This window comes from Lactuca saligna, chromosome 8 (assembly GCF_052625555.1).
Source record: "Lactuca saligna cultivar CGN05327 chromosome 8, ASM5262555v1, whole genome shotgun sequence".
NCBI classification, from domain to species: domain Eukaryota; kingdom Viridiplantae; phylum Streptophyta; class Magnoliopsida; order Asterales; family Asteraceae; genus Lactuca; species Lactuca saligna.
The window spans coordinates 92835875-92863501 of record NC_136424.1 but is presented as its reverse complement, the minus strand read 5'-3'; the positions used below and the strand labels follow the sequence as shown (position 1 = coordinate 92863501).

At 35.0% G+C, this 27627-nt stretch overlaps 1 protein-coding gene and 1 non-coding gene across 2 annotated transcripts; one reads left to right on the top strand and one right to left on the bottom strand.

The window, feature by feature from the left end:
* The first annotated feature begins 401 nt into the window (after positions 1-401).
* LOC145013550 (small nucleolar RNA R71) lies at positions 402-508 on the top strand. Its single transcript, XR_013665102.1, has one exon. It is a non-coding gene; the product is annotated as a small nucleolar RNA R71 (small nucleolar RNA).
* Positions 509-7011: 6503 nt separating this feature from the next.
* Positions 7012-8418, bottom strand: LOC145012278 (protein C-terminal S-isoprenylcysteine carboxyl O-methyltransferase). The gene has a single exon (XM_078971072.1). It carries the CDS (start codon positions 8266-8268, stop codon positions 7096-7098), a length of 1173 nt encoding a protein of 390 aa, XP_078827198.1. The 5' UTR covers positions 8269-8418; the 3' UTR covers positions 7012-7095.
* Between the last annotated feature and the right edge of the window lie 19209 nt (positions 8419-27627).

Below are 27627 nucleotides of genomic sequence, written 5' to 3'. Positions count from 1 at the left end.
GATTATGCTCTATGTTGATATTTTGTCGTGTCTTGAGCTCTCTTGTATTCCAATTCACAATCCCTTACAAAGTGAGGTCCTCCACAAGATTTAAATCTATAATGTTCCACATTAATTGATCCATCCATTTTTGTGAGCTTGTTTTCCATGGCATCAAGTTTCGCCATTACCATCATTAAGACTTCAGAAAATCCATCTATATTCACTTTTCTTCTCGTAATATCCCTGCCCCCCCCCCCCCAATTGGGTTATGATACTCCCTTGAATGCTTGGCGAAATTTTCAATTAAAGATTTATTTGTTTTCGAATCCTTCTTTGTCATGGGCCCTTGAGAGTCTAGTAGTTGGCGAGTACACACATTGACTCCATCATAAAATATCGAGATTTCTTGTTGCACATTGAAATCATGTTGAGGGCAATGTCATAACAATCTCTTGTAACGCTCTCAAGCTTCATATAGCGACTCCCCTTCTAATTGTTGAAAATTGTGTATGTTTCTTTTAAGCTTCGCCACGTTTGGAGGAGGGGTTAACTAGTTTATGAACTCAGTCTTAAAATCAGCTCATGTCATGATTGCTCCAAAGGGAGGTGATTTTAACCATTCTTTTGCTTCACCCTTCAATGTGACTAGTAAAAGTTGAAGCATCATCGCATCTTTACTAACGTTTAGTGCATTAAAATAATGTGAAATCTCCACCACCTCTTTTATGTGCTCATAGGCATCCTCATGCTCCTTCCCATAAAAAGATAGATCTTTTAGCATGCCAAGAATATGTCCCGGTAGTTCAAACTTTGTCAAGGTTGGGATTTTTGGTGGATCAAGACCCCATCTGTTTTCGTTCCTCATATGTTGCTTGTAGTCTTCCATTGTCATGGTTGTGATGTTCCTCATATTTCCTGCTAAAAAAAACTAAAAAAAACTAAAAAAAACCGTGTAAAACAAACAAAAAATAACTAAACTAAAAAAAATTTGTAACGTAACCACGACGTGGTTGCTGATCAGACAGAAAAGTAAATGCAAAAAAATTAACTTTTTGTGGTTTTTACCCCAAAAAAAGGATCAAATAACTTAAAGCAATTAAACTAAAAATCAAATAAGCCGTTTCCCGACAACGGCACCAAAAACTTGATGTGGTGCAGATTATACCTATCTACTTATAAATTTATAACCTAACGAACTTAACTAACCAGAATGCATCTATGCAGTGTACCTAGTCGAATTATAGAATAGTTTAGGTAAGTCGGGTGTCGATCACAGGGAACGATATTTAATTAATAAAATAACTACTAAAAGCTAAACTAAGAAAAACAACTAAAATGGGGGGTTTTTTATTTGATTTTACAAGTTCAGAACAACTTAAGTACTCAACTAAAAAACGATTGTAATCAATATATTAAAAACACTTTCGTTTAGTTTCGAATCCACATTTTCCTATGGTTAGTTCTTATTTATGGATTACTGAAGTTGGTAACCAAGTTATATGTAATTAGCAATTCAAGTCTAAATTTACAAATATTTTCACCAATTCATGAACTACCTTGTAGGTCATACACAAGCAAAACACAAAATTAGTTATTCATTATAGATGGGCTATGTAAGATATATCTAAGCAAACACAATTATAGTCACAATTATGTTCTCCAGCACAGCTAAATTTGTTACTTTTATTACTTATCTAAAATTTGGTCGATCCTAGCTCTAGCAAATTAATGGTCACTAAATCACTAGGTAATCAAGTTCATGTAATTTAATGGTCACTAAGCTACACTACACTTAAAATTAAGCAACAAAGTTAAAAACTTTAACATACTAGGTAATGATAATCATACACATACATAGACCAAATTCACATAATCCATAAGTAAGAAACTAAATCATAGTTTTAGGTTTCATCTAACTAAATGAAAGCAATGGTTTTTAGCCCATAATCACAGCTGATGAACACATAAACATAAGGTAAAATAAGCTAAACATCATTAAACTAAGCAAACCGGATGTGTAGATGTGAACCCTTGCTCCAATCGACTTCCTAGTTTCAAAATCAACCCCAAAGGGTTCTTAGAAGATTTTTTGTCACAATACTTCTCCAGAAAGTCGCCTCCAAGTCTCTCAATTCGTCATAATGTCCGTATATATACTTGCCTAAAACCTGACCACAACGTCGTGGTAATTTCACCACGTCGTGGTCCTCATATTTATCTCGTATTCCCCAAGCCAACATCAAGAATCACAAAGATTTTCATTCACCACGTCATAGTGGGATCACCACATTGTTGTGGTTGGAAATCCGACTTTTCACAAAACATGAAAGTCTTCCGAAATTGTGTCTAGTTTTCAGATCATTTGGAATCGCCTTAATTAGAGTTACGAGTCATGAGATATAGTCAAAATACTGACGATGGGTATATATCGGTGTCACATTTGAAATGTGTCATCCAGTTGAGGAAGCGGGGCAAGCTGGGCCCCGGTATATTGGTCCCTTCAGGGTTTTGGATCAGGTGGTTCGGGTTGTATATCGTTTTGATATTCCAGCCGAGCTCAGTCATATTTATAGCGCGTTTCATGTCTCTCAATTACGGAAGTATTTAGTGGATGATTCCACAATTGTACCTTCGGAGGATATTCATGTGGATGACCGTCTGAATTATATAGAGAGACTGATGGCAACTTTAGATCGGAAGACGAAAACCTTGAGGAACAAGGTTGTGGAGCTAGTGAAGGTGCAGTGGCTGCACCGCAAGGGGTCAGAGTAGACTTGGGAGTCGGAGGATGAGATTAGGGAGCACTACCCGGAGTTGTTTGGGACGACGGACTTCGAGGATGAAGTCTGATTCAATCGGGGGAGAGTAGTAATGCTTGATTTCCCGGTATGAGTTTATTTTCCTAGTGGTTTATGTTTTCTCTTAGGGACACGACATGTTGGAGCCTTAACATGGTGTGTCGAGATATCTTTAGCAGCGGAGTTTAATGAGCCCACACGTTATGTTGAGGTGCCTCAACACGGTGTGTTGGCATCTGGGAAGGAAACCTTAATTTTTAGGGTGTTGCACCCTATTTAAATGACTGTAGTCCCCTTAACCGACCTCCTTACCAGCCTCCTTTGTTATCTAAAACCCTAAATCGATTTTTGAGCTTTCTTGGTGGTGTTCTTGAAGTTTTGAGTGAATTCTTGTGGTTTTTGTGCTCATTTGAAGGAGCTTTGGAGTTTGAAGGTGCCTAGCTTGGAAGGAAGGTCATATATCCAAAATCTCACCACTTGTTGCAGTCTCTTGAGGTATCAAGTTCATACATTGCTTTGTTGTTGATTAGATATTCGCTTATGGGGTTTTGTTATGATTTTTGGCTAATAGTTGGGTTGTGAAAGGAGTTAAGTTATGTCATGGGTGTTCCTGTTAGATCTGAGCATTTTGTAGCCTCCTTTGGCTAAAAGGTGCAAGCTTTATAAGCTTCTAGGTCTCATGCATGCATTAAATCCTTTATTAAGCCCTCCTTGAGCTTTAGAGCTTCTTTTTAGCATATATTAATGTAAAGTTTGCAACTTTACGTGGTCTTCTAGCCCTAGGGTGTCAAATCTGCATTTTGGGGCTATGTCTTTGAATATTAAGTGCTTAATGGTTAAGCCCTCACTCTAATAAGCCTAAGGTTTTGGTTTTGGACCCATTTTAGTGGTTCTTAGGGGTGAAGTTGGAAACTTTACCCTTCTAGATATCATTTTAGTCGAGATTTGAGCCTTAGAACTCTTGGATTTGATGAAGACAACTTAATGTATTAAGATGTTAAATTTCAGCGAACACAACGTGTTTATTGGTAAACACGTTGTGTTTATTTGTAAACATGGCATGTTGGCTTGGTTTTTCCCGACTTTGTAGCTGATGGAGAAACACAGCGTGTTGGGTCAACATGGACTATTGACCTTGACTTTTGACTTTTTCCTTAACCAAGTTCGACCTATAGGGGGATGTTGAGGCATTTTGAGTTGTATCTAAGGAATTGTTTCTCTTTAGAGGTTGGGTAGAGCTGATATTTGGAGCCGAGACCTATTCAGCATTCGAGGTGAGTTTCCTCACTGGGTTTAGTGGGTCTAAGGCACCAAAGCCGACCCTTGATTGGTTATGTTGATATACTTGTTGTCTGTGTAATACCCGTATGTGCTAATATATATATATATATATATATATATATATATATATATATATATATATATATATATATATATATATATGCTTATTGGGTGAGGCCCGTTATACGAGTGTGGGCGGGGCCCGTATATCATTTGGGCGAGGCCCGTTATGCAAGTGTGGGCAGGGCCCCGTTATGCAAGTGTGGGCGGGGCCCGTATCTCATTGGGTGGGGCCCATTATACGATATATATATGGTATGTGGTATTTTGGGGAGTTAACTAAGTTTTGTTCTTACGGTTTTTAACTCGCATTTCAGGTACTTCCAATTCCAAGGAGAAGAGCTCGTGTTGACTACATTGCAAACACCATATGGATTCTATTTATAGGACATTCTCTGATTTTTCATAATGTTTGACATATTTATGCATTTTGTTTATATGAACAATGTTTTGGAATACTGCCAAATCTATAATGTGATCTTTTTCCTATCTTTTCTTTTTATTTATCTTTCTATCTATATAAAATGATGACAAATGTTATATTTTGATAAAATTAATATCAGTTTAAAATATTTGTCATTATTTTATATGAATAGGAAGGGAAGTAGAAGGATATTTAATTTCTTATTTTATAATTACTTTATGTAAATAACTATATTATTTTAGGAGTGATGTTTTTATGCCATTTTAAATTATATGTTTTGTTCATAGTGAATTGTCACAAATATACTTTTGGGAAGGTTAATTTTTATTAAATGAATTACATAATTTTAATTTGAAATCACCATATACCATTGTTTGACAAAAGAGAAATTGCGAGTGTCTAAACTCTAAACGTTTCCGATTAGTATAACTTATACATACATTTATCTTAATTATCCTTGACATTGTTTCTCTTTATATAATTTCTAGTAGTAACGTATTGTGTACACTTATATCACCCTATATGTTTATTTGTGTTGATGTGCATGGTAATTCGTTTTCTCCTTCTATTCCCATGTCATGTTTATGATGTGTTCTTTTTTGCTTTCTCTCAACATGTGTGACTGTGTGTAGAAGTATGATTGTATGGACCAAAACAAAATTATTGTTTTTGATTTGGATTGGTTTTGGTTAAGGTCCAACTGATTAACAATTTATTATCTATTTCTTTTTAATGTTTATTTTTATACATATATTTAATCAATTCTTAATTTATTATAATTATAATTGTTTTTTTTTTTTCAATTATATTAGAGGGTATGACCCAAATAAATAAATAAAAAGGCTTTAATAAAAAATTATATTTATAAAAAGAATGAATAGATTTTGGAATATCTCAACTTTTAAGACCAGATTCATTCAACCTAATTGTAATTTGTTTGGTTCAGATCAAATTTCAATTTCGTTTAAACTGAAATCAATTCAAATTCACTAAACCAATTTATTCAAACACCCCTGATTATAACCATTCTGCCTTTGTAAATTGACACACATTGCCAATCAAAACTCATTCTCAAAATCAAAAACTAATTCTCTTAAATCGAGATTTATAAACAAACAAGAAAATCAAAAACCATATCCAAACCCCAACTTACAAACCAAAACAAAATTAAAACCCTATCGCGGTTGATTAATTGATCTTAGAACACAAAGATGAACGCCTTAGGATTTTAGTGTGTACATAACAAATATGTAAATAATGAAAATAGAGTAATAATAAATAATTAACTTTTCCCCTAAGGTATTTTCCTATCTCATGGATAAATTTACTAATTTACTGTTGTACATAAAGTTTGTTTTCCGAATAAACCCTTTGATTGATACTAAATAACTCTTTTATTCTTACATTCCAAAAACAAATTTCACAATATTTATCAAAAAAAGTTAACAATATTCATCAAATTTAACATGAGAATGGTTGGAAAAAAATAAATAAATAAATAAATAAAAATAAGTGCAAATAAGTTTTTTTTTTTTTTTTTTTTTTTTTTTTTAAGTCAAGGGCCAATTAGGATCGACGACAATACATCAATCAATCATGCCTAACTTTAAGTTGAGGTTAAGGATGAGTTGAGTGAGAAGTCCAGGTGTATAAGGCCCGGTGTTATTTGTATTTGTAATTGTATCTACTTCCTCTCTCTCTCTCTCTCTCTGTGGTCCTGGAATTTCCTTTTATATCTTTTTCATCTCTACTAACAATACACATGCTATATTTCTCAAATCAATATTACTTTACATTAATTAATTTTATATATATTCAATAAAATAGTAATATGGAAATTAGAAAGTGTCCAAGTGTCCAGCTGAATCACAAACAGTGAACAGAAATCATTCAGAATGCATGAATTATAAAAGCTTTATAAAAGGCTTATTGCTTAATCAATCAGTGAACAATATTCAGAATACTGTTCAGAAAATAAAAAGAGAGAAGGAAAAGAGACGTGACCTACGAATGGGAAGTCTTCACTCTTCACAAATATGATAGGTATTTGGGCTTAAAATTATTCCAATTTATTTGGGTTGGGCCCAATCGATGCTAATGAAATCTTTTTTTTTTTTTTAATTTATCGCGATTTGGTGTAATGAGTTGGTTATTGCATGTTAAGTATGTTGTATTCATTTAAAGCCTTAATTGATTTTAGGATTTGGTTTTGGTAATTGGTATATTTACCATAGAAATCAAATGTGGATGTTTCTTGGATTTCATTGTCTAAAAATAGCCCATAGAGCATACTTTAGAGAAATATATTAAAATGTGTTGGTGAAATATTAAACCCAATTTTCATCGTGTGAAACATACAAAATTTTGGTTGTGATATATTCTATAGTTGCTTTTAGTCTAAAAGCATCTTCAATATGGCATCATAATCCTTGTTCCAAAATCCAAATTTCCTAATTCAAATATCACTCAACAAAATCCAATTCTACTTTATCATATTCCCAGTTTACACAACTAACTGTGTCTAAAGATTTAATGTACATAAACAACATTTTAATACACAAAAGGAATAAACTTGTACCTAACCTTATTCATGTATTCTGTGTACTCATCTCCAAAAGCTTCCACCATCAAACCCTCTTCTAGTTTCGCCTTCTGATCATAGTACATCAAGCAAACAGCAACAACAAAAAGTGAGCTCAATGGAGCACGAAGTGCAATGAAGTAACTCAAAAACAGAAGTCCAGTAGATGCATATATCGGGTGTCTGATCCACCTGTAAGGTCCAAACTGCACAACAGCAGTAGGAACCACCACTTTTTCTGAATACTTTGCAAGATACAGTGAAGAATCATACTGTAAAAACACAGTCAACATTATCAATCCCCAAATCCCAAGATTGCTCCAACCTCCAGGAATTAAGTGAAGTTGTGGCGCTTCAAATGCTGCAAACCAGTGCGCAACCATGACTCCGACACAATATAGAAGACGGTGGTTAACAGGAGTCTGGATGTCCCATTTTGGATCGTGTTCCCGAGGATAGAAATCGCCATACATGCGTTTACGGATACTGGTGTTGAGGAAGAAGAAATAATGGTACACGAGAAAGAAGACAAAAGGCCAACCTTCTAGGAAACCATTTGTGAAACCAGGTGGAACTAATGTAAGCCATGTGAAAGATGAAGTTATTATAGCGAGTTGCTCGAGGACACTAGATTCGCCCTTTATGTGCTTGCTGAAACTGTAAATACCGTATATAGCGAGACCGATTGCAATGTACCATGGCCAGAACAACCAAGTCCAGCTAAAATACATCCAGAAGAAAGGACTAAGTAAAGTCTTAATCCCCCATTTTACTGACGCGACTGCAAGATACCCTAGAACCACCCATTTGCAGACCCTAATTGGGTTTAACTCGGAAATGGCCTTTTTCAGTCCGTCGAGAGAGAAATTCTCGAAATTGCTCAGTGCGGAGTTACCAAGAATGGAGCTGGTGGTGTCTGAATAGGAGCTCTTGATTGGTTGAACGACATGGGTTCTGTTCCTTGAAGGGTAAAGATTCGTAGCACTTAACAGTGGACATTGCAGAGTCGTTTTGAAGGTGTTATCAGTAGATAACTGACCCACCACGTGTTTGTTGAAATGTCTCAACGAAATTCTGTTGATTATAGGAGGAAACAAACGACAAGGGTTTGCATTTAAGGAGACTACAACAGGCGATCCCATGGCTACGATATCCAGAATTTGGGAGACCACCGTACTAGTTGAATTCGATCATCGGATAACCTTTTGGGGGTAAACAAAGGGAAAGCTACAAGAAGATTGAGAAACTGTTTGTATGCCCTAAGAATCGGGAAAAGTTTAGCCTTTCGGACTTCGGATCCAACTTACGTGGTCCAAACGGCCCAAACTTGGTTATTAACTTTAGAACAAAATTGCAAGAATGGTCCCTATGGTATGTCAAACTTAGCATGTTTGGACAAAAAAAGTTTGGATTCACATCAGTGGTCCAATAGTTTTATTTTGTTGTGAATTTGATCCAAAGTGTTTTATATTTTTTTATAATAACGGATTTGTCATTGGTATTTTCTTTTTTTCAATTATTTTATTACAGAAATCAAAATAAAAAGAAAATCTCTCTCTCTCTCTCTCTCTCTCTCACACTCATAATGTTTCTCCATATTGAGCCCTACATCCACCATCGGTGGTGATGACTAAGGAACTTCACTTCTGATCTGATTCCCACACCATCATCCTCTATCTCTTGCTTCACACATCACCATCTCATATATGTTTCGAAACCCTAACGAGGCCACCCTTCTCATTGGTCTCTTCTGTGAACATCGATGGCGATGAAGGGTTATGAAGGTAACACTAGGATTTGATTCCAGTGAAGAAAGACAATCATGCATCCGGAAACGCAAAGAACTGAAGCGATGTGTTCGTTATATTAGAAAGAAGATTTCAACTTTCGGAGAAGACGAATCAAGAATGGTGGAGCGCGGTTCCGATGTTCGTTAGCGAGAAGGGAGGCGGCTCTAAGGTTTTTGCAGATCTTGAACAATTCGAACGGTTGTGTGTATATTCGTTTTTAGGTTCATCATTGTGGTTTACAACTCCATATTTGTGTCAATTTCTGGATTTTATATATGAGAGGCTAAGGCTTTGCTAATCTAGCTATTAGTTCTTATGATTTTACAAATCTTATAATCAGGTGTTCTTGTGGGTTTACAAATCTGATTGTTATTCTTGCTTTAGAAATCTGATTATTTAAGTGTTCTGGATTGTTTGTGTCAGGTTTGATCTTCATGTGTTTAAGAAAAATTGAGATTGGTTGTTGTATGTGTGTGTTTGTGTTGAATTTGGTTCCAAGATCTTCATCTTGAGTTTGAGTTGTAGATCTGGAAAATTTTGTTTGAGTACATCAGATGGTAGTTATCGGTGGTGACTGGTTGTGGTGGTGACGAATGGTGAAAAATTTCATTGACTGGTGGTGGTGGTGATGGTCTTTTAAAGTAAGCATTTTGAGTGTGTGTGTGTGTGTGTGTGAGAGAGAGAGAGACTAAGAGAGATAGAGGTTTTTCCTTTTTTGATTCTATAATAAAATAATTGAAAAGGGGAAAATACAAAAGGCAAATTTGTCATTTTAAAAAAGTATAAAACGTTTTGGACCAAACTCGCAACAAAATCAAACAATTGGACCACTTATGCGAGTCAAAACTTTTTTGGTCCAAACATGCTAGTTTGACATACCACAGGGACCATTCTTGCAATTTTGTCTTAACTTTAACTACTTTTTATTTTTATTTTTTGTATTATAACATATATAATTATAAGTGACCTTTGCTATGAAAAAGTTCATAAAAAATATGTCTTACATGTTAGTAATTGTTATTTATTACATTGTAAATCCCCGATGGAGTATGGACTATGGCATAAGTAGAGACTAGTACGATGCATTCAAAAATGTCTTATCTCAATACCTTGAGGCCCAATAGTATATGTGGGTCATTTTCCCTTATTACTTCTAGTCTTTTCACATCATACATACAACAACTTTGGTGTTATTTTGATACACTTTAGCATTTTTATCATGCAAATGAATCATTATATACATTTGAAAGCTTGCTTTAATTTTATCAAACAATAAAGATCGTATATCTAAGAACAAATGTATGTGTAAACATAATTTTAAGGTAGGAGAGGAAAGAACCTAAAATTGTAAGTTTAGTGGTGGTATAGAATAGGGGTTAGCATTTGGACCAGACTGGTTTCGGAGAATATTATGGATTGTGGACTGGACCGGATGAAACTTATCGGGTCCAGTTTTGGTTTTTGGACACGGTTGAAACGATACAACTTTGCATGCATACAATACAAGTCATTAAAACACGTTTTTGAGTTTGATACAACTTGTTAAAACGAATATGTTGTTGGGTCTGATATATTACAACTTATTAAAATGAATATATTTTTGGGTTTGATACAATACCACTCGAAAAAATGAATATGTTTTCGTTTCTTATACCCATTGGACTGGTTAAACTTTGATTGCTTATACCAATTTTTTGAACTTTGGATCAAATACATTAATGACTTTATCAATGCTCGCGCGGGTCAATGACGGTTCCAGTTAGTTTAAAATAATAGTTGAAATATTTAAGCTTTGATATCCCAATTTTGAAGGATTGTAACTCATTAAATATAACATCAAAAGCAACAAAATTATAGTCTAAATTCATCTAAAAAACTCTAAAATACACGTTGAAAAAAACCGCAAGACAATCCGACTTAAAAAAATGTGATATACTTGTTTAAAGAATTTCACATAATACAAAATTTAAATTTATTGCTGAAAAACTAAAATATATTAGCTTTGATATCATAACTTTTAAGGATTGTAACTCATTGAATATAACACCAAAAACAGCAAAATTATCGCCTAAGTCTGTTACACCCCCAAACCGGAACGGAGGAAACATTCGGGGGCAGAGGACGTCATGTTCAGTATCATAATCATAGTGAAGAAAGTAAACACAACCATCATAAATATAATTTAAAAGGTTACATCGTTGCAAAATACATGTTTACAAATAAATACATATGATGTCAAAAATAGTTCAAAAGAAATCTACGCCTTAGCATCTTGCCTTCAAAAGTCTTGTGGTTACCTGTATTACTAATTACCTGAGAATACAAGTTGTTTTTGAAAGAGTATCAGCATTTAAGCTGGTGAGTTCATAAGCAATTTATGAATGAAAAATGAATGTTGTACCTTAAAGTTTTGTTATGAGTTTGTTTCCAGAAAATCCAATATTTTCTAAAAGGTTTAGTGTAGTCTTAATTGAACCAAGACTTAGTGTATGTAAGTAAATCATCATACTTATATGTGGTTTTATATTTAAATAAAACTCCTTTTCGTGAAATCATTAAATTCTTGTGAACAGTGTGCTTGTTAATTTTCCCATGTGAGTTGTTATAACCATACTATGACTCGAGTATCTCGTACTCGACGTTCTTCATGTGTCGGAATGTTATAACACTTGTCACCCTAGACCTGCCGGTCTAGCTGTTGCAAGCAGCTCAGGTGCAGGTTGTCAAACCCAATATAAATCTATATACAACTATCACGCTCTCCCTACAAGAGATTCTGGCTATAACTACAGGAATTTTCTATGGTACTAAAGAGTACTCCGAAGATGAATGTCTCACAACTTTATTCATTAACATGTTCACATAGTTTGTAATAAAATACTCATTTTGTAAATTCATACTATTATCATTTAAGGTGTCCAAACTATATCTATTATAGTTTTATCAAAATGTTTTATGTTGTAAATGAAACCTTGTTAAGCATGACCTTGCATTTCAATAGAATGACATTGAAAATTCTAAATATAAAATCTTACACACCTTGCTCAGCATGTTACAAGGTGTGAATAACACTTATCTTGTTTTAACAATTTAATTCTTAACTGCCACTGTTTTAGATTATTTATAGAAAAATCATCGTAAGTCGAAAACTAAATCCATAAACTCAGAGGGTTTGGAAAAAGATTCTACTATGTTCACAAATTTTATTATATTTTTTGGTGGTCTCAAACCATTGTGAAAATGTTCATTTTCACACCCTAGTCCGATTTCGTTGCTGCGGTGATAGGCAGTTTTGTAAAAATCACCAAAAATTGTAGAAAAATCATATGAAGATGTGAAAGTAGTCATTTTAAAGATATAAACCTGAAATATTTTCATATTGAACATTTTTGAAAAATATTAAGTTTAAGTTGGGTAAAACAGTTCGTGAACAGGTCACAACTTTTCTGTTCTAAATTGTCAAGTTAAGTTTCAAATATATTTTGGTGTTTTAACTTGTATTCCCCCCTGAAAACTAAAGAAAACTAGAAAATGTAGGGGTATGAACTCACATTTAGTGATTCTTGGAAGAGTGGAAGGTCAAGACGAGGAGTATCAAGTCAAGATCGCTTGATGAACGCATAAAAGCTTGGATGATCCTAAGAACGATTCTTTGGCGTTAGAATGTGTGTAGATGATTCAAGGATGTTATGAAAATATGGAATAACACTTGATTTTAGAGGTAATACTTACCAAAAAGTGAAGTAATAGCTCAAGAACACTTCTAAAAGTGGCTGGAGGTTAAGAGAAAATAACATTTGTGTGGTAAGAGTGTCGGAATAATCAAGTGAATCAAGAAATCCTCCAGGGATTTCTTTATATAGGGGAGTTGCTGGAGCAAGTTGTGAGTTTGAAGTGATATGTGCATTGGTTTGTGTGATGTGGATAAGGTGGCAAGTGAGAGGGTAACACATGGAAGGCAAGCTGGCACACTTGACCCACTTGTGGGGTAATTATCCTCTTAATATAAAATAACGATTTTAAATTAATAAATCCTTGAGAAATAAATAAAATAATAGTTATGGGGGTTAAAAATGATAAAAATATGAATTTGGTGAAAAAATCCCGTCAAAAACGGGCTTAGGAGGCAAAAGTAGTCGAAAACCGGACATTAGGGACCGAACCTGCGAGGTTCGGCTCCTAGGAGTTTGAGAACCGAGAGGCAACCGAGAGTAGGAGGAGGAAAGAAGGAACCGAGAGTTGGTCGAGGGTCCGAAGGGGGATGTGAGGGTCTCAGATGGGGGGAGGGGGGGCGAGGTTCGGTCCTCGCTACTGGTTTCGATCCTCGATGTTGGCTTCAGTCCGAGAGGCTTCTAACACCATCGGTTTTGACACTTTCGGCTCCTAAGAGGAGTTTCGGCCCTTAATGGCTATATTTCAATATAGCTCCCCGTTTTGCGAGATTTTTGGCCACGTTAAGGGTCGGGATGACCCGGATGACTATAAAAAGTTCAGAGAGATTTTGAGAGAGATTTGGGAGAGATTTGTGAGAGATTGGGAGAGATTCATTTTTAGCCATTTTTATCAAATAATCTTGCAAAGCAAGATCCGTGGACCCCGTTATACTTTGTTTATGATTATTTTAAGTCCCTGAAAGGGTCCTTAGTCGTGTTTTGATGCGTTTAACTCCCTTGTTAGGGTTTCACATTAATAAACACATAGATTTACCGAGACACTTGAATTCTTGACATACAAATGTACGTTTTCATAGAATAATTTTTAATTATACAAGTATTATACAAATTGACCAGTTTGACTTGTTGACTTTGACTTTGACTTTGACTTGTTGACTTTGACTTGACTTTGACGGTTGTCACAAAGTTTATCTACAAACTCTTAATTACATGTTGGAAAAACCTGCATGTCAATCTGGCATAAAACGAATGATATATGTTTTGTTTAAAGAGTTTCACAAAATACAAAATTTAAATTTTTTGCTGAAAAGTTGAAATATTCCAGCTTTGATATCCCAAATTTGAAGGATTGTAACTCATTGAATATAACACCAAAAACAACAAAATTATAGTCTAAATTAATCTATAAACTCTAATTTACACTTTGTAAAAAACCGCATGTCAATCTGCATTAAAACGAATGAGATATGTTTGTTTAAAGAATTTCACAAAATACAAAAATTTCTTTAAAAAAAATCAGGTCCAAAACCGGTTTTTACTCGGAACCGGCGGGACCGGACCGGTTTTGATCTAATGCTTGAACCGAGAACTGGCACCAGGGTCCAAAAAAGCTCCAGGTCTAGTTCGGTCCGGTCCACGAGTCTAAATGGTCACCGGTCTAGTTCGGTCCGGTCCACGAGTCTAAATGGTCACCCATAGTATAGAAACTCAAACAATAAAGAACCCAAATCTTAAAGTTTTAAACCAATTTGGACCTGTTTTGTTCTCATTATTTTTGAACTACTACCCATTAGATACCCGTAAGTTACTAAAAAGTAAGTTTTACCACATTTAAAGTTTTAAATATACTATCTTGATTATCTTCCATGAGGATTGCAAAAACTTTTTAATAACACTTGGTACTCATGAGTAGACACATAATTTGTGATTAAGGGTGTTTGTAGATGGTTAACCAAACCAAAATCATATTTCAGATGGTTAACAAAAATGATCCGTTCATTAATTTCTTAAACCTAAACCTAAACCGAAAAACTCAGCTAACCGGTTTTCGAGTAACCTGTTTTTCCGTTTAGGTTATTCGGTTAACCTATTAACCGTCTATGAATTAGTAAATATTTTTTGAAATAAAAAACTCGATAGCTAATATTCAAAACAAGGACAATAGTTCGCTACAATCTTTAAGAAAAAACCTAAAACAATGAATAAAAGTTTAAAGTTTATTCAAAGATCATTAAACTTGTTTATTTGTTATGATAATTGTCATAATTTTATATGGACATTTATAAACATGGTTGTTTAAATTGAATTGTAGCATTAATAACTAAAATTTGATATGTTATTGGTCTAATAGATTGATAATATCATTTTTTATTTTGAATTTAAACTTTTTTGCAATTTGCACAAGCTATAATGAACAATAATATGTTATTCTACTACAAATTTCACATCTTATTTTGAATAAATTATTAAGACAATAAAAATTATTTTTTCGGTTAACCATTAATGGCAAAAACATAAACTATTACTGAACCGGAAAACCAAAGATTTTAGTTATTCGGTTAACCAAACCGAAAATGTCAAAATGTTCAGTTTGGTTAACTAAATAACGACATGGATTTTTGGTGTTACGGTTCGGTTTTTCGTTTTTTGGATATTTTTAACATCCCTATTTTTTTATTGCAATTCATTATCTTATCTGGTATGTAGTAACTAAGATTAAAAAAGATGCTTTTGTGTTGCTTTTTTTGTGATTGCAAACCATTTCATTACAGGGAAGATTTCAAACTAAGACTCTAAGAATCAACTTCAATTTGCTTATGTACTAAGGCAACAATTTATGATATATGGCAAAGAACATTAAGATAAGGGTAATGGCACAAAAGTGACTAACTTTACACTTTTATGCGATTTTTACATTGTTTTATTTCTTGTTACATTTAAGTCACTAGGTGGCTTCAAGTCAGTCGATTTCTTAGTTAGTGACTAGTCAGAATGCTTATGTGTCTTCTACTTGTAATACATGTTGGCTTACAATTGTCTATAAGTTAATCCTGACATAAATATTGCCTTATGGCCTTCTTTTTTTCTTTCAAGCTTGAATGAGTTCCGAATGGACAAATGGTTCAATGTTGCATAGTGTTTTAAGGCAATGAAGGATGATTTCGTTCAGGCGGTGTTACTGTGGACTAGGAGCTCCATTCCAGGTCGCATAGAGTGACAAAAACCCAAGTAGAAGGTATTTTTGGTGCAGATACTTTCCATATTAGGATGAAGACTATAGTTAATTTGAATGGTATGATGATGAACCTACTTCCAAGTACAAGCAAGTTTTTAATGAGGTGAAGGAAAAGTAGAAAAAAACCTAGCTCTGATCCTACTGCTTATGGTGATAATGGAAGCCCAAACCTATTTTTTAAAAATGAGTACTATAATATGTTGTTTCTTGTTAAGGATGTGATTCAGTTGCTTGTATGTTTCATCGTCATTGTAGGGATTGTGATATGTTTCTTATTGAAGGATTGAGTATACAAAAGGTTATTAGTTGTTCTTGTTGAGGGGGTAAGTATGTAAGGTGTAAGGATGAAGATTGTGGTTACTATTGTATGTATGAAGTAATGTAGAATTGTGTGTATATAGTAATGTGGTATGTAAAAGGTCCAATGCTAACCAATTTTCAATTGTATAACAAGTGTTTATTATATAGGTATATTTGGTTGGATTGTGTGGTTTGTAAGGTCCAAAATTATACAAATAGTATCAAATGTGTAGGAATTTTAGTTATTAAATACATATTGTCAAGTTATAACCAATTGCTTAACTTATGTCTAACATGAGTGGAGATGAGTTCAAATGGACCAAAACATACCAAATATACATTATGTGTAGGTATTCAACAAAGTATGATGGTATAATATATATATATATATATATATATGTGTGTGTGTGTGTGTGTGTGTGTGTGTTTGTGTGTGTATGTGTGTGTGCTTCAATAAAGTATGATGCAATAATATGTACATAAACATGATTCAACAAAGTATGATGCTATAATATGTCCTTAAACTTGATTGAACAAAGTATGATACTACAATTTTTCGAGCATGAAAATGATCTACAATTATGAGTGATTTATTAGGTTAGAATATTCCCTTGTATGAGAGCATATGCCCTCCACTAGTATATAAAGTGGAGGTGAGTGGCCATTTTATGTATGAGTGCACTTATGTAGACTTTAGACTAGAGAGAGTTTCGACGGGGTCTCTCCCGATCCATGAGAGTTGTTCATGTATTATGTTGTTTCTCTTTTTCTATCCATTATTAGTTTACTCACATATTATGTTCTTCATGTTCATACACGATTATCTTCTTGATATTATCTTTCTACACCAATCCGATCGAGAAAATGGGAACCTACAGTTGGTATCAGAGCGAGACCTTGAAGATCTAGGCGATTATTTCAAGGGAACGATCCCGATTGTTTTACTATCTTAATAATTATTTTCATTCTTGAAGAATTTTTCAGCCTTCGCAACTGAAAATCTCTGTGACTATTTTACTGTTTTTGTTGGTGATGTTGCTTCAAAAATAAGAGATATGTTGTTATTGTTCATACATTTTGTTGCTGTTAAATCTGGGTTTATGAAGAAATTTATTTTATGTAGAAGAAGATGAAATTTCATTGTTAAAAATGTGTGTTTGATCTTTTTATCCCATGCAAAAAACTATTTTGAAAAAGATAAAAATATGATTGTGGGATAAAAGATCGAAAAGAGATATGGAGCTCGAACGAAATTGATTTTTGTATTTTTGGGTATGCATCTTCGGACAGTACAAGTGATTTTATGTTGTTGGTATAAGTTACTTAAGCTTCGAGTGCATGTATGTATATACCGAGATATAAGACTGATGTACGATCAAATGAAATTGTGTGGATTTCAAATTGCATTTGTTGATGTAGTGTGCGTAATAAGTAGGAGACAGAAAATATTTTACTTCACTTGTAGGCGATTGTACTTCATGACCCCACTACCTTTGTGACACGTTGCATCATGCCAACTTTCATCTATTGAATTCAAACCCAATTTGTTGTCTTGTTGCTCCTGCACCGACATACTATGCCATCTGTTCCTATATCATGCATGCCTTCAAACAAATCACCTACCAATTAACTACTTTTGTTAGCTTTATGTACACCTTCTGAGACCAAACCTTTTTCATGTGAATCCATTTTGAACCCATTTTCTACCCACTCCAAGACTTTAATCTCGAACTCAACCTTGGATACACATGGTTCATTTTACTTCACTTGGATCCAACTTGATTCATCTGAATCATCTACCTCAGACCCAATATACACTTTCTAGCTGGATCTAGTTTTTTTGTTCAAACTTGTGTCCAGATCCGAATTACCATGATCTTGGACTCAACGTTGGATCCACAGGATCCAATTTACTTCATTTGTGGATCCACTTTGGAATCATAGTGCAAACTGACCGACCCATTTATCTGGGAGTCAACCCATCTCGGATCCTCAATCTTGGACTCATTTTTCCAAACTAATCCATTCCGATACATATATTTTTTATTTATTTCTTTCATTCTCTTTAACCGATTTCTTTCCTTAAATTTTTTTTATTTTAACACCAATTATTTAGTTAAAACCAATTATATTTTTAACACCAAATTTAGCCCCATGATTCAAGGCTTCATTCTTCTTGTTGATTACGAGTGAAAAGAGAATTGGTTCAAAGACTATTATTTGTGTTTTCTTCATTCTACTGAGCAACTTTCATTTGCATCCTCCAATTGATATGCTCCAGATATTCGGATCCACATATTTTCATTTTGAAACTTGTCTGATCAACAACATTTTCGAAGGTTTAGATCTTTTCCAATGTTTGCACTTTTACTTCCTTCGGACTAGTTACATATAGTCTCGGACCATCACTCGGACCGATTAGAGGTTTAGACCAGTTCACTTCAACCTTGATTGATGAGTCACTGGTTGTGCTATAGGATTTCAGGTTTGCATTTCGGTTATCAGCATCACTTCGGTTCAGCATTATGGTTATTCAGCAACGGGATTTTATCATATATATTCTACAATGTTTGTTCAGCTCAGCAATACAACACTAAGTCTACCCATGACCATAAAATTATATACTCGTTCTCACGGATAGATGCTCACATTAAGGGGGAGCTTGTGATGCTCCATCATATCTGACATATTCTCTTTCTCAGTTTCATGATTATTTTTTTATCTTTATTGCATGGTCAATCAAAAATAGGGGAAGAATCGTGAGCATCAGAGCATTCATTGTGACTTTTATAGTTTAGATTCTTTAAGACATCTAGGAAAGGAGACCAGTTAGTAATTGAGGTATCTATTTGGTCTTGGCCTATTATCTATATGGTAGTATTCGTGTTGATTGAATTCTGATTTTCACTTTATGAGTTGACAAATCCTCAGTGGAAATCTTGGGCAAGACTTTAGTTTCAGATTCTGATTTATTTGTTATTATTTATTCTATTTTTTTACATGAATCTTTTGGATGTCTCATTTGTGTTTGCGTCCATATCATATTTTATTATTCAATTTTGGACTTGCGATATTTTGAAGATGATGATTCTTTTAACGATGCTATGTGACACTGATTTTTGATCTTCCAATCAAATTTTCGGCATTGCTAGACCCTTCTTCGGATTCACATTATTTATTATTCAGACTTTACTTTGGGATGCTTCACGTTTTCACCAGGTCATTCTTCCGAGCTTATTTGGTGCATTGTCACTAGAGTTCGGAATATTGAAGACATTGTGTGATTCGACATTGTGCTCATCGATTAAACAATTGAGGGGGAAACTGTAAACATGATCCGTTTTTGGGGACTGGTCGGTTTTGAAGATTGGGATTTCATATTTTATTCAAATTTGGGTCCTCTATATGTTGTTTTGATGATAGAGATTCCAATGCTAGATTCCGATATCACGACAACTTCAGCTCTTCCAAGACACTTAAGCACCAAAACCTGCTTGTTGGATGATCTGCCTTTTATCACTGATTTACCCTCACCATTTATGAGCATTTAGGGGGATATTGTTAGAGAATGAAAATGCTCTACAACGATGAGTGATTTATTAGGTTAGAATATTCCCTTGTATGAGAGAATATTCCCTCCACTAGTATATAAAGTGGAGGTAAGTGGTCATTTTATGTGTGAGTGCACTTATGTAGACTTTAGACTAGAGAGAGGTTGGATGGGGTCACTCCCCATCCATGAGAGTTTTTCATGTATTATGTTGTTTCTCTCTATCTATCTATTATCAATTTACTCACATATTATGTTCTTCACGTTCACACACGATTATCTTCTTGATATTATCCTTCCGCACCAATCCAATAGAGAAAATAGGAACCTACAATTGGTATCAAAGTGAGACCTTGAATGTGTGAGGACTGAAGATGATGTTGTTGAAGTGAAGATCACTAACGATAGAATTTTACCTCTTTACAAAGCGACATTTCTCAGAGCCATTGGAATTGCAGAAAAACCCAAAGGTTTTCAAGTACAGTAACCATCTTCTGAAGAGTTTCAGTCATTCCTAACTAAATTTAGCTACAATGGAGAATTCAAGTAAAAGAGTTCAAGAAATCAACCATTCCTGGTCTTTGGACAATCATGATGCATTTCATTCTTAGGGGTTTGTCCAACAAACATGGTGGTACAAACACTATAAGCAAGGACTGGCTTTACGTGGTTTAAAGCATCTTCATCAAAAAAGTTACTTTCATTGACCTATCGGAAGTCCTTTGGAAAGACTTCAAGAAGTTTGCAATCAATAGGAAGCCTAATGAGTTTCCTAGTCTGAGATTATGGGCTTTAACTCTTCAACAACTATACTCCAAGAAACATGAAGCCATTTCACTCAACTGTGACATCCAGTAGGTATACTGCTCTTTCAAAATTATCAAAACATATAGGTTGCCAAGTCAAACTGCTTTCAAACCTATCAGACGTTTACCTAAACATATATTAATCACTATTCCGTCCAATTCACCACATCTCAAACATCATCTTGAGACCTCGGTTGTGTTCAACCTCAAACAACTTGCCCCGGTCTCGGATGAAACAACCTTAGAATAGAATAGACCGGCCACCTCTAAAGGTAGAGCGAAACAGATTACCAAGTGAAAGGCATCCCCTTATAAAGTCAAACCTAAAAGAGAACCAAAGCTAGTAAATCCTCTCAAAAGGATTCACAAGTAGACATTCGACCTGACTCTAGGTCTCAGCTAACCCCACCCAGCCACTGTTCTGAAGTAACGTTTAGAGTTTCAAAATCAAAAATTTCACACACACGGGGAGTCTACACATAATCTATCCCTCCTTCCCAAAAAGTTGGTTTCGGTTGTTAACGTATCCATCTAGGAATACGTCAAATATAACGAGACAATTATCTAAAGAATAGCCTAGCTGACGGTCGCTACCTGGCATAAGTGCTAGGCCCTCGCCCTCGCCCTTGCGACCTCGTAATTAGGCCCCTACATTCTGACGCCAAGGCCCATAACTGGATAAAACAATACAAACTACTCTCCAGAGTGACAAGTGTAGTGCTCAAAGCACTGCTCTTGGGTGGTTATGCACCAATAGCAGATAACCGTTAGTGGTGCATGATCCGCAAATAGGACGTCCCTACGTCTTGACGGTCTAGATAAACTCATTAACTTATTTGGTTCAATAGTTGGTTATGCATGGTGGGTTTTATGTATTATAACATTCCTATGGTGCACATACAACCCTAATACTTTGGATCTAAGTTTTCTCTAATTATACATGCAATATTCATTTTCCAACGCATAAAGCCTAACTACCATGCAAAGGTGATATATGAATCATAAAAACTAGTTAGAAGTTCATTTTCAAAAGCATAAAGCCTAACTAGCATGCAAAGGTGATATATGAATCATAAAAACTAGTTAGAATATTACCTTGTGTAGTAGCTTGCAAAACTTAGCCTTAAGGGAGCTTAGCACCTCAAGTGTGATGCCTCAAACAAGTCACAAACACCAATAAACAACTAGATGGATATGATAGAGGTTTAGGATATACAAATCGGCTATACTCTTTTTCAAATGCAAGGTCGTCCGATTTTAGGGCTTAGGGTACATATTTATAGTGTAGAATTCCAAGAGTCATGTGTTAACCGTAATTCTTACACTTAAGCTTATGATCCAATAATATGATTTAGATTATCACTTAATAGACTTTCACATAAGCGTAGTCCAACATAAACCAATCATGGATCACTAGCCCAAGTCATATGTTTCACTGATTGACATAATCAGTCCCTGTTTATTTAATCAGTCTCTTTTGATCACTAAATTAATTCCAAATTAATTCTTGATCAATACTAATTAAATAATATGATTTCTCAATTAATATATTATATTTATAATTTATTATTTAATCATAAATAACTTCTTTCTCAAATATCCATTTTTCAAATTGTTCAGGTGAAGGCAACCTGAAATAGATCATGCTACTATCGGATCAAGTACATACCAATTAAAGGTATGGGCTTAGACACCTAATCTAACAGTCTCCCACTTGGATAATTCTAATAACTATAATTTCCAATGTAACTTCAAAATCCGATTAGCAATCGTAGCTCTCAAAAGTCCTATCGAACTATGATGCGTCCATTAGATAAAGGATCATATAATCCTCTGTTCTTCAAGATATCATGTGGAGAAATACATGGAACATGGTCATACTTATTGTCCTGTAGTTTGTTTCCCGATTTATGATTTGTTTGACATAGAACTTAATTGAACACATCAATAGAGTTCTGACCGGGCCCAACACATAAGTCAAAACAAAATCATCGAGGGGCCCAAGATATCGTTTTCAATCCTCCAAGGACTAAAAGGAACAGATAAACTTTAACTTATATGATTATACTAACTACTCGTTAAATCACACACAACAACAAGTTTTATAACATCAAGTTACTAATGCATTTTCGTACTATCAATGCATAACCAACTTGTAGTCAACAACTCATATATCTTGGTTTGAAGACTATACGATATTATCATCTCACAATCACTCGTGATAAATTCCATGAAGTGATTCATGTGAGTGTGAGTTTATTGCAATACTAAAATCTTATTTCAAGAGCACTCATGAATGTTTGTAGCAAACTTTTGTAATGCCTAACTCCTTATACAATCTTACAAAAACCCATTCATGACAGTCTACTTACGTAACCTACTTCCAAAGTATGATCGACTGTGAATAGTTCGAATAATCTCATTATTTAGGAAGTCAAAACATGAAAAATGAAACAATAGTAAACATTTGACACAAGATAGTAACTTTACTTATAAATGAAACTCCTTTTATTTAATCATCAAATGCCAATTAATTAAAACTAATATTGTCTTTTAGCCCGATACTCCTAGCTTGCTGCAAGTGCTTAACCCTACACAATCCCTTTGTAAGGGGATCTGTTGGGTTCTTTTCTGACCATGCCCCCTTCATTACGAGGAATCCTTCTTCTATTAGATGTCTTATGAAGTGATATTTTCTTTCAATGTGCTTGGATCTGCCATGATCCCTTGGTTCCTTGGCTAAGGCAACCGCAACCTCATTGTCGTAGAAAATCTCCATAGGCTCCTTTACAGGTGGTACAACTCTAAGGTCTTTGATGAAGTTCTTTAGCCATATTGCCTCCTTCGATGCTTCACTTGTTGCTATGTACTCTGATTCACACATTGAATCAACTACAGTCTCTTGTTTTGAACTTTTCCAAGTCATTGCTCCTCCATTTAAGGTAAATACCCAACCCTAATAAGAGAGGAAATTATCTTTGTCGGTTTGAAAGATGGCCTTACTATACCTTGTCACTCTCAAGTCATCACTCCCACTGAGGGTAAGGACCCAATCCTTAGTCCTCAGCTGGTACTTAAGAATGTTCTTTACTACAGTTTAGTGAGCTTTACCAGGGTTCCCTTGATATCTACTAACCATGCTCAAAGCAAAGGCTACATCAGGGAGAGTACATGTCATAACATACATGATCGAGCCAACTGCAGAAGCATATGGTATTTAACTCATTTTTGTTATCTCAACATCGATACTCGGTCTCTGACTCTTACTCAGTTTGGTATTGTTTGGGTAGGTAATTCTTTTTTCTTGGATTTCTCCATGATGAAATGTTTCAACACCTTGTCGGAGTAGGTGCTTTAAATAAGTCTTATTAGTCTTTTACTCCTATTTCTCAATATCCTTATCCACAGAATATAAGAAGCTTCTTCAAGGTCCTTCATAGTGAAACACTTCCCAAGCCAGGACTTAACTTCCTGCAATGTTGTGATGTCGTTTCCTATGAGTAGTATGTCATCTACATATAATACAAGAAATCTAACTATACTCCCACTAGCGTTGACATATACATAGGACTCATCCTCGCTTCTCGAAAAACCAAACTCTTTGACTTTCTCATCGAAACAAAGATTCCATTTGCGAGATGCTTGCTGTAATCCATAAATGGATTTCTCAAGCTTACACACCCTATTAGGGTACTTTGCATTGTCAAAACCCTCTGGCTGATTCATGTGAATTTCTTCAGCCAAATTTCCATTAAGGAAAGCATTTTTGACATCCGTTTGCCATATTTTTATAATCATGAAATGCAGCTATGGCTAGCATAACCCATATAGATTTAATCTTCTCTACTGGTGAGAAGGTCTCATCATAGTCAACTCTAGGAGTTTGAGTAAAGCCCTTTGCGACCAATCGCGCCTTATAAGGGTGTACATTCCTATCCATGTCAGTCTTTTTCTTGAAGATCCATTTGCACCTGACCATCTTACGACCTAGTACATTGTTAACTAAGTTCCAGTTTTGATTGTCATACATGGACTGAATCTCGTTGTACATCGCCTCTTTCCATTTAGCAGACACGGGCCTGCCATGACTTCCTTGTAGTTTTTAGGTTCATCCAAATTTATCAGTGTACTATCACTGATAAATGTATCACCTTCAATAGTAATATGGAAACCATAAAACTCAGGTGCCATTCTAACTCTACTGGAACGTCTCAGACGTACGGACTTGTCAATAGGTTCAACTGGAGTTTCCTCCTTGGGTTGAGTGCTAGTGTTTGAGGTTCCTTCATCACTTAACTCTTGAAGCTCTTCAAGGTCAATTTTCATCCCACTATCCTCTTGGAATATGAGTTCTCTTCCACGGAAATCCCCTCTCCTCGCAACGAAGACAACATTTTCACTCGTTCTATAAAAGAGATATCCAAAGGAATTATGTGGGTAGCCGATGAAAATACATCACTCACTACGAGGTTAGAGCTTGTTGTGATTCTTTTGTCTGATGACAGCCTCACAACCCCAAACCTTGAAATGTTCTAACGAGGGAACCTTCCATATCCACATCTTGTGAGGTGTTTTGGCAACTTTTTTAGTTGGGACTAGATTAAGGATATTGGCGGTAGTCTCTATGGCATACCCCCAGAATGAGATAGGTAACGAAGCTCGACTCATCATGGAATGAACCATGTCCAATAAGGTTCGTTTGTGCCTCTCAACCACACTATTAAGCTGTGGTGTCCTAGGTGGTGTCGATTGTGAAACAATTTCACATTGCTTAAGATAGTCATGGAACTCGATACTAAGATAATCACCACCTCGATCGAAATCGGAACATATTTATCTTCCTGCCCAATTTATTCTCCACTTCTTGTTAAAACTCTTTGAACTTTTCAAAGGTTTATGACTTATGCTTGATTAAGTAGACATACTCATATCTACTATAATCATCAGTAAAAGCCATAGATAAGCGATTAGCATCCCTTGTGGAAGATCTGAACACACACATCGATGTGTATGAGATCCAACAAACCCTCACCCCTTGCACAAGAACTAATGAATGGTGACTTGGTCATCTTTCCAAGTAAACAATATTCACATGTTTCATCCGAATTTAAGTCAAATGATTCCAACACTCCATCCTTTTGGAGTTGGGCATTGCGCTTCTTGTTGACATGTCCAAGATGACAAGGCCATAAGCAGTTTTTATCCAAACCATTGGTCGAATCGATATGCAACACATTATTTCCTAAGTTATCTACAATTATCACAGTTTTATATATACCATTACAAGGCAATGCTTCAAAATTAAATTTACCATTATAATAAGCATTAATACTACCAATCTCATTATTAAATGAAAAAGTAAAACCTTGTTCACACAAACCATGAAAGGAAATAATATTTCTCACCATATTAGATGAGTGACAACAATTATTCAACTCTAAATTTAACCCACTACTAAGAAATAAAGAATAAACTCCAATCTTGGTGACATGCAAATTTTTCCTATTCCCCATGATCAAGTTCATCTTCCGATGCTCCACATCCCTACTTCTTTTTAGACCCTGCAAATAAGAACAAATGTGAAAACCACATCCTGTATCAAGGACCCAAGAATTATCATGTGATGAGTTATTAGATAGAATAGTATAAATACATGCAAAGGTGGGATTGATCTTCCCATCCTTTATGTCCTTCTAATATTTGAGGCAACTTCATTTCCAGTGCCCTTTTTTCATGACAAATGGAAGCATTCTGCTTCCTTTGGATTAGAAGAGGGTTTAGTAGAACCAACTTTGGTCCCAGTAGAAGAGGATCCATCATGGGACTTTTACTTGTGGCTCTTAGAAGGAGTCTTCCTCTTCTTTCCCTTCCCATGTCCAATTTCAAAGACAGGGGCAGTAGTAGTAAGAGTAGGTATAACAGATATTCCTTTCAAACTACTCTCAACAATTCTTAAAAGATCTTGAATCTTGCTAAGAGTGACCTCCTCCATGTTTATATGATAGGTCATACGAAACTGATCATAAAAGGGAGGCAATGAGTGTAGGATAATATTAATGGCCAACTCTTCATCGAAGTTGACATTAAACTTTAGCAAGCGGTCCACAAACCTTTGCATCTTTTGCAAGTGGGTCGTGATGGACTCTCCATCCTTCATATTGGTTGTGATCATGGAGGCTATGATTTCATACCTTTCTTGCCGGGCACTTTAATGGTACCTTTCCATCAAATCTTGGTGCATTTCATATGGCCAAAAGTCCTCATAATACTTTTGAAGTTCAGCAGTCATGGTACCAATTATGACACACGACGCTTTTGTCCCGTCTCTCTCATGAGTCTTATACTCAACAATCTGTTCGAGAGTAACAATGTTTTCATCAATCTCCTGTAGCTCTTTATCGAGAACATATTCTTTGATCAATGTGCTAGTTAACCACACAAGTTCCATTGATCCATGATTAACATCAAGCTACCCTTCACTACTCTTGCCAGTCCCAAATTAGTGTGCCGGTTAAACGCACATGCTCCACTAACGACTTAGCAAGGTGAGAAGTGCAATTTCCATGGAGTAGCACCATATTCACATTTTTCCTAAAGTAACTAAGATTTGGGAATATAAAAGTTTAGTTACTTTGTAATATCATTATACTTATTAATGAGGATTAATGTCATATCCTCCCCATTCGGCTAATGACCCTCCACCAGTCAAGGAAGCAGTGGGTGAGAGTGGACACCCATTTAATCGTCATTTTTATAGGCAATTTCCTTATACCCCCTTATTGACCAGCTTCGTGAATGAGGCATACTAATGGTAAGAATGACTTGTCTTATACATATGTAAGTATTAAACTTTAATATTATAACAATACATGGTTAAATTTTAAACTTTTAAAATTCTAGGGTTTGGAATTAAAGTTTCATAAGTGAGACTTTTCAAATTCCAAAACTTGATGACAAGTTTTGAAACTCTTCAAAACCTCTTGAGTTTTAGAATATATGTTGCTTAAATGAGACTTCAGAAGTTCCATACCTTGAGGACAAGTTATGAAACTCTTCAAGACTTTTGGAATTCTATAACATAAAAAAATAGTTAATGTTTCATGAATGACACTTTTTATATTTTATAACTTGAGGACAAGTTATGAA

Coding starts and splice junctions, on each gene's coding strand:
- LOC145012278 (XM_078971072.1), bottom strand. CDS start 8,268: ATGGGATCGCCTGTTGTAGTCTCCTTAAATGCAAACCCTTGTCGTTTG.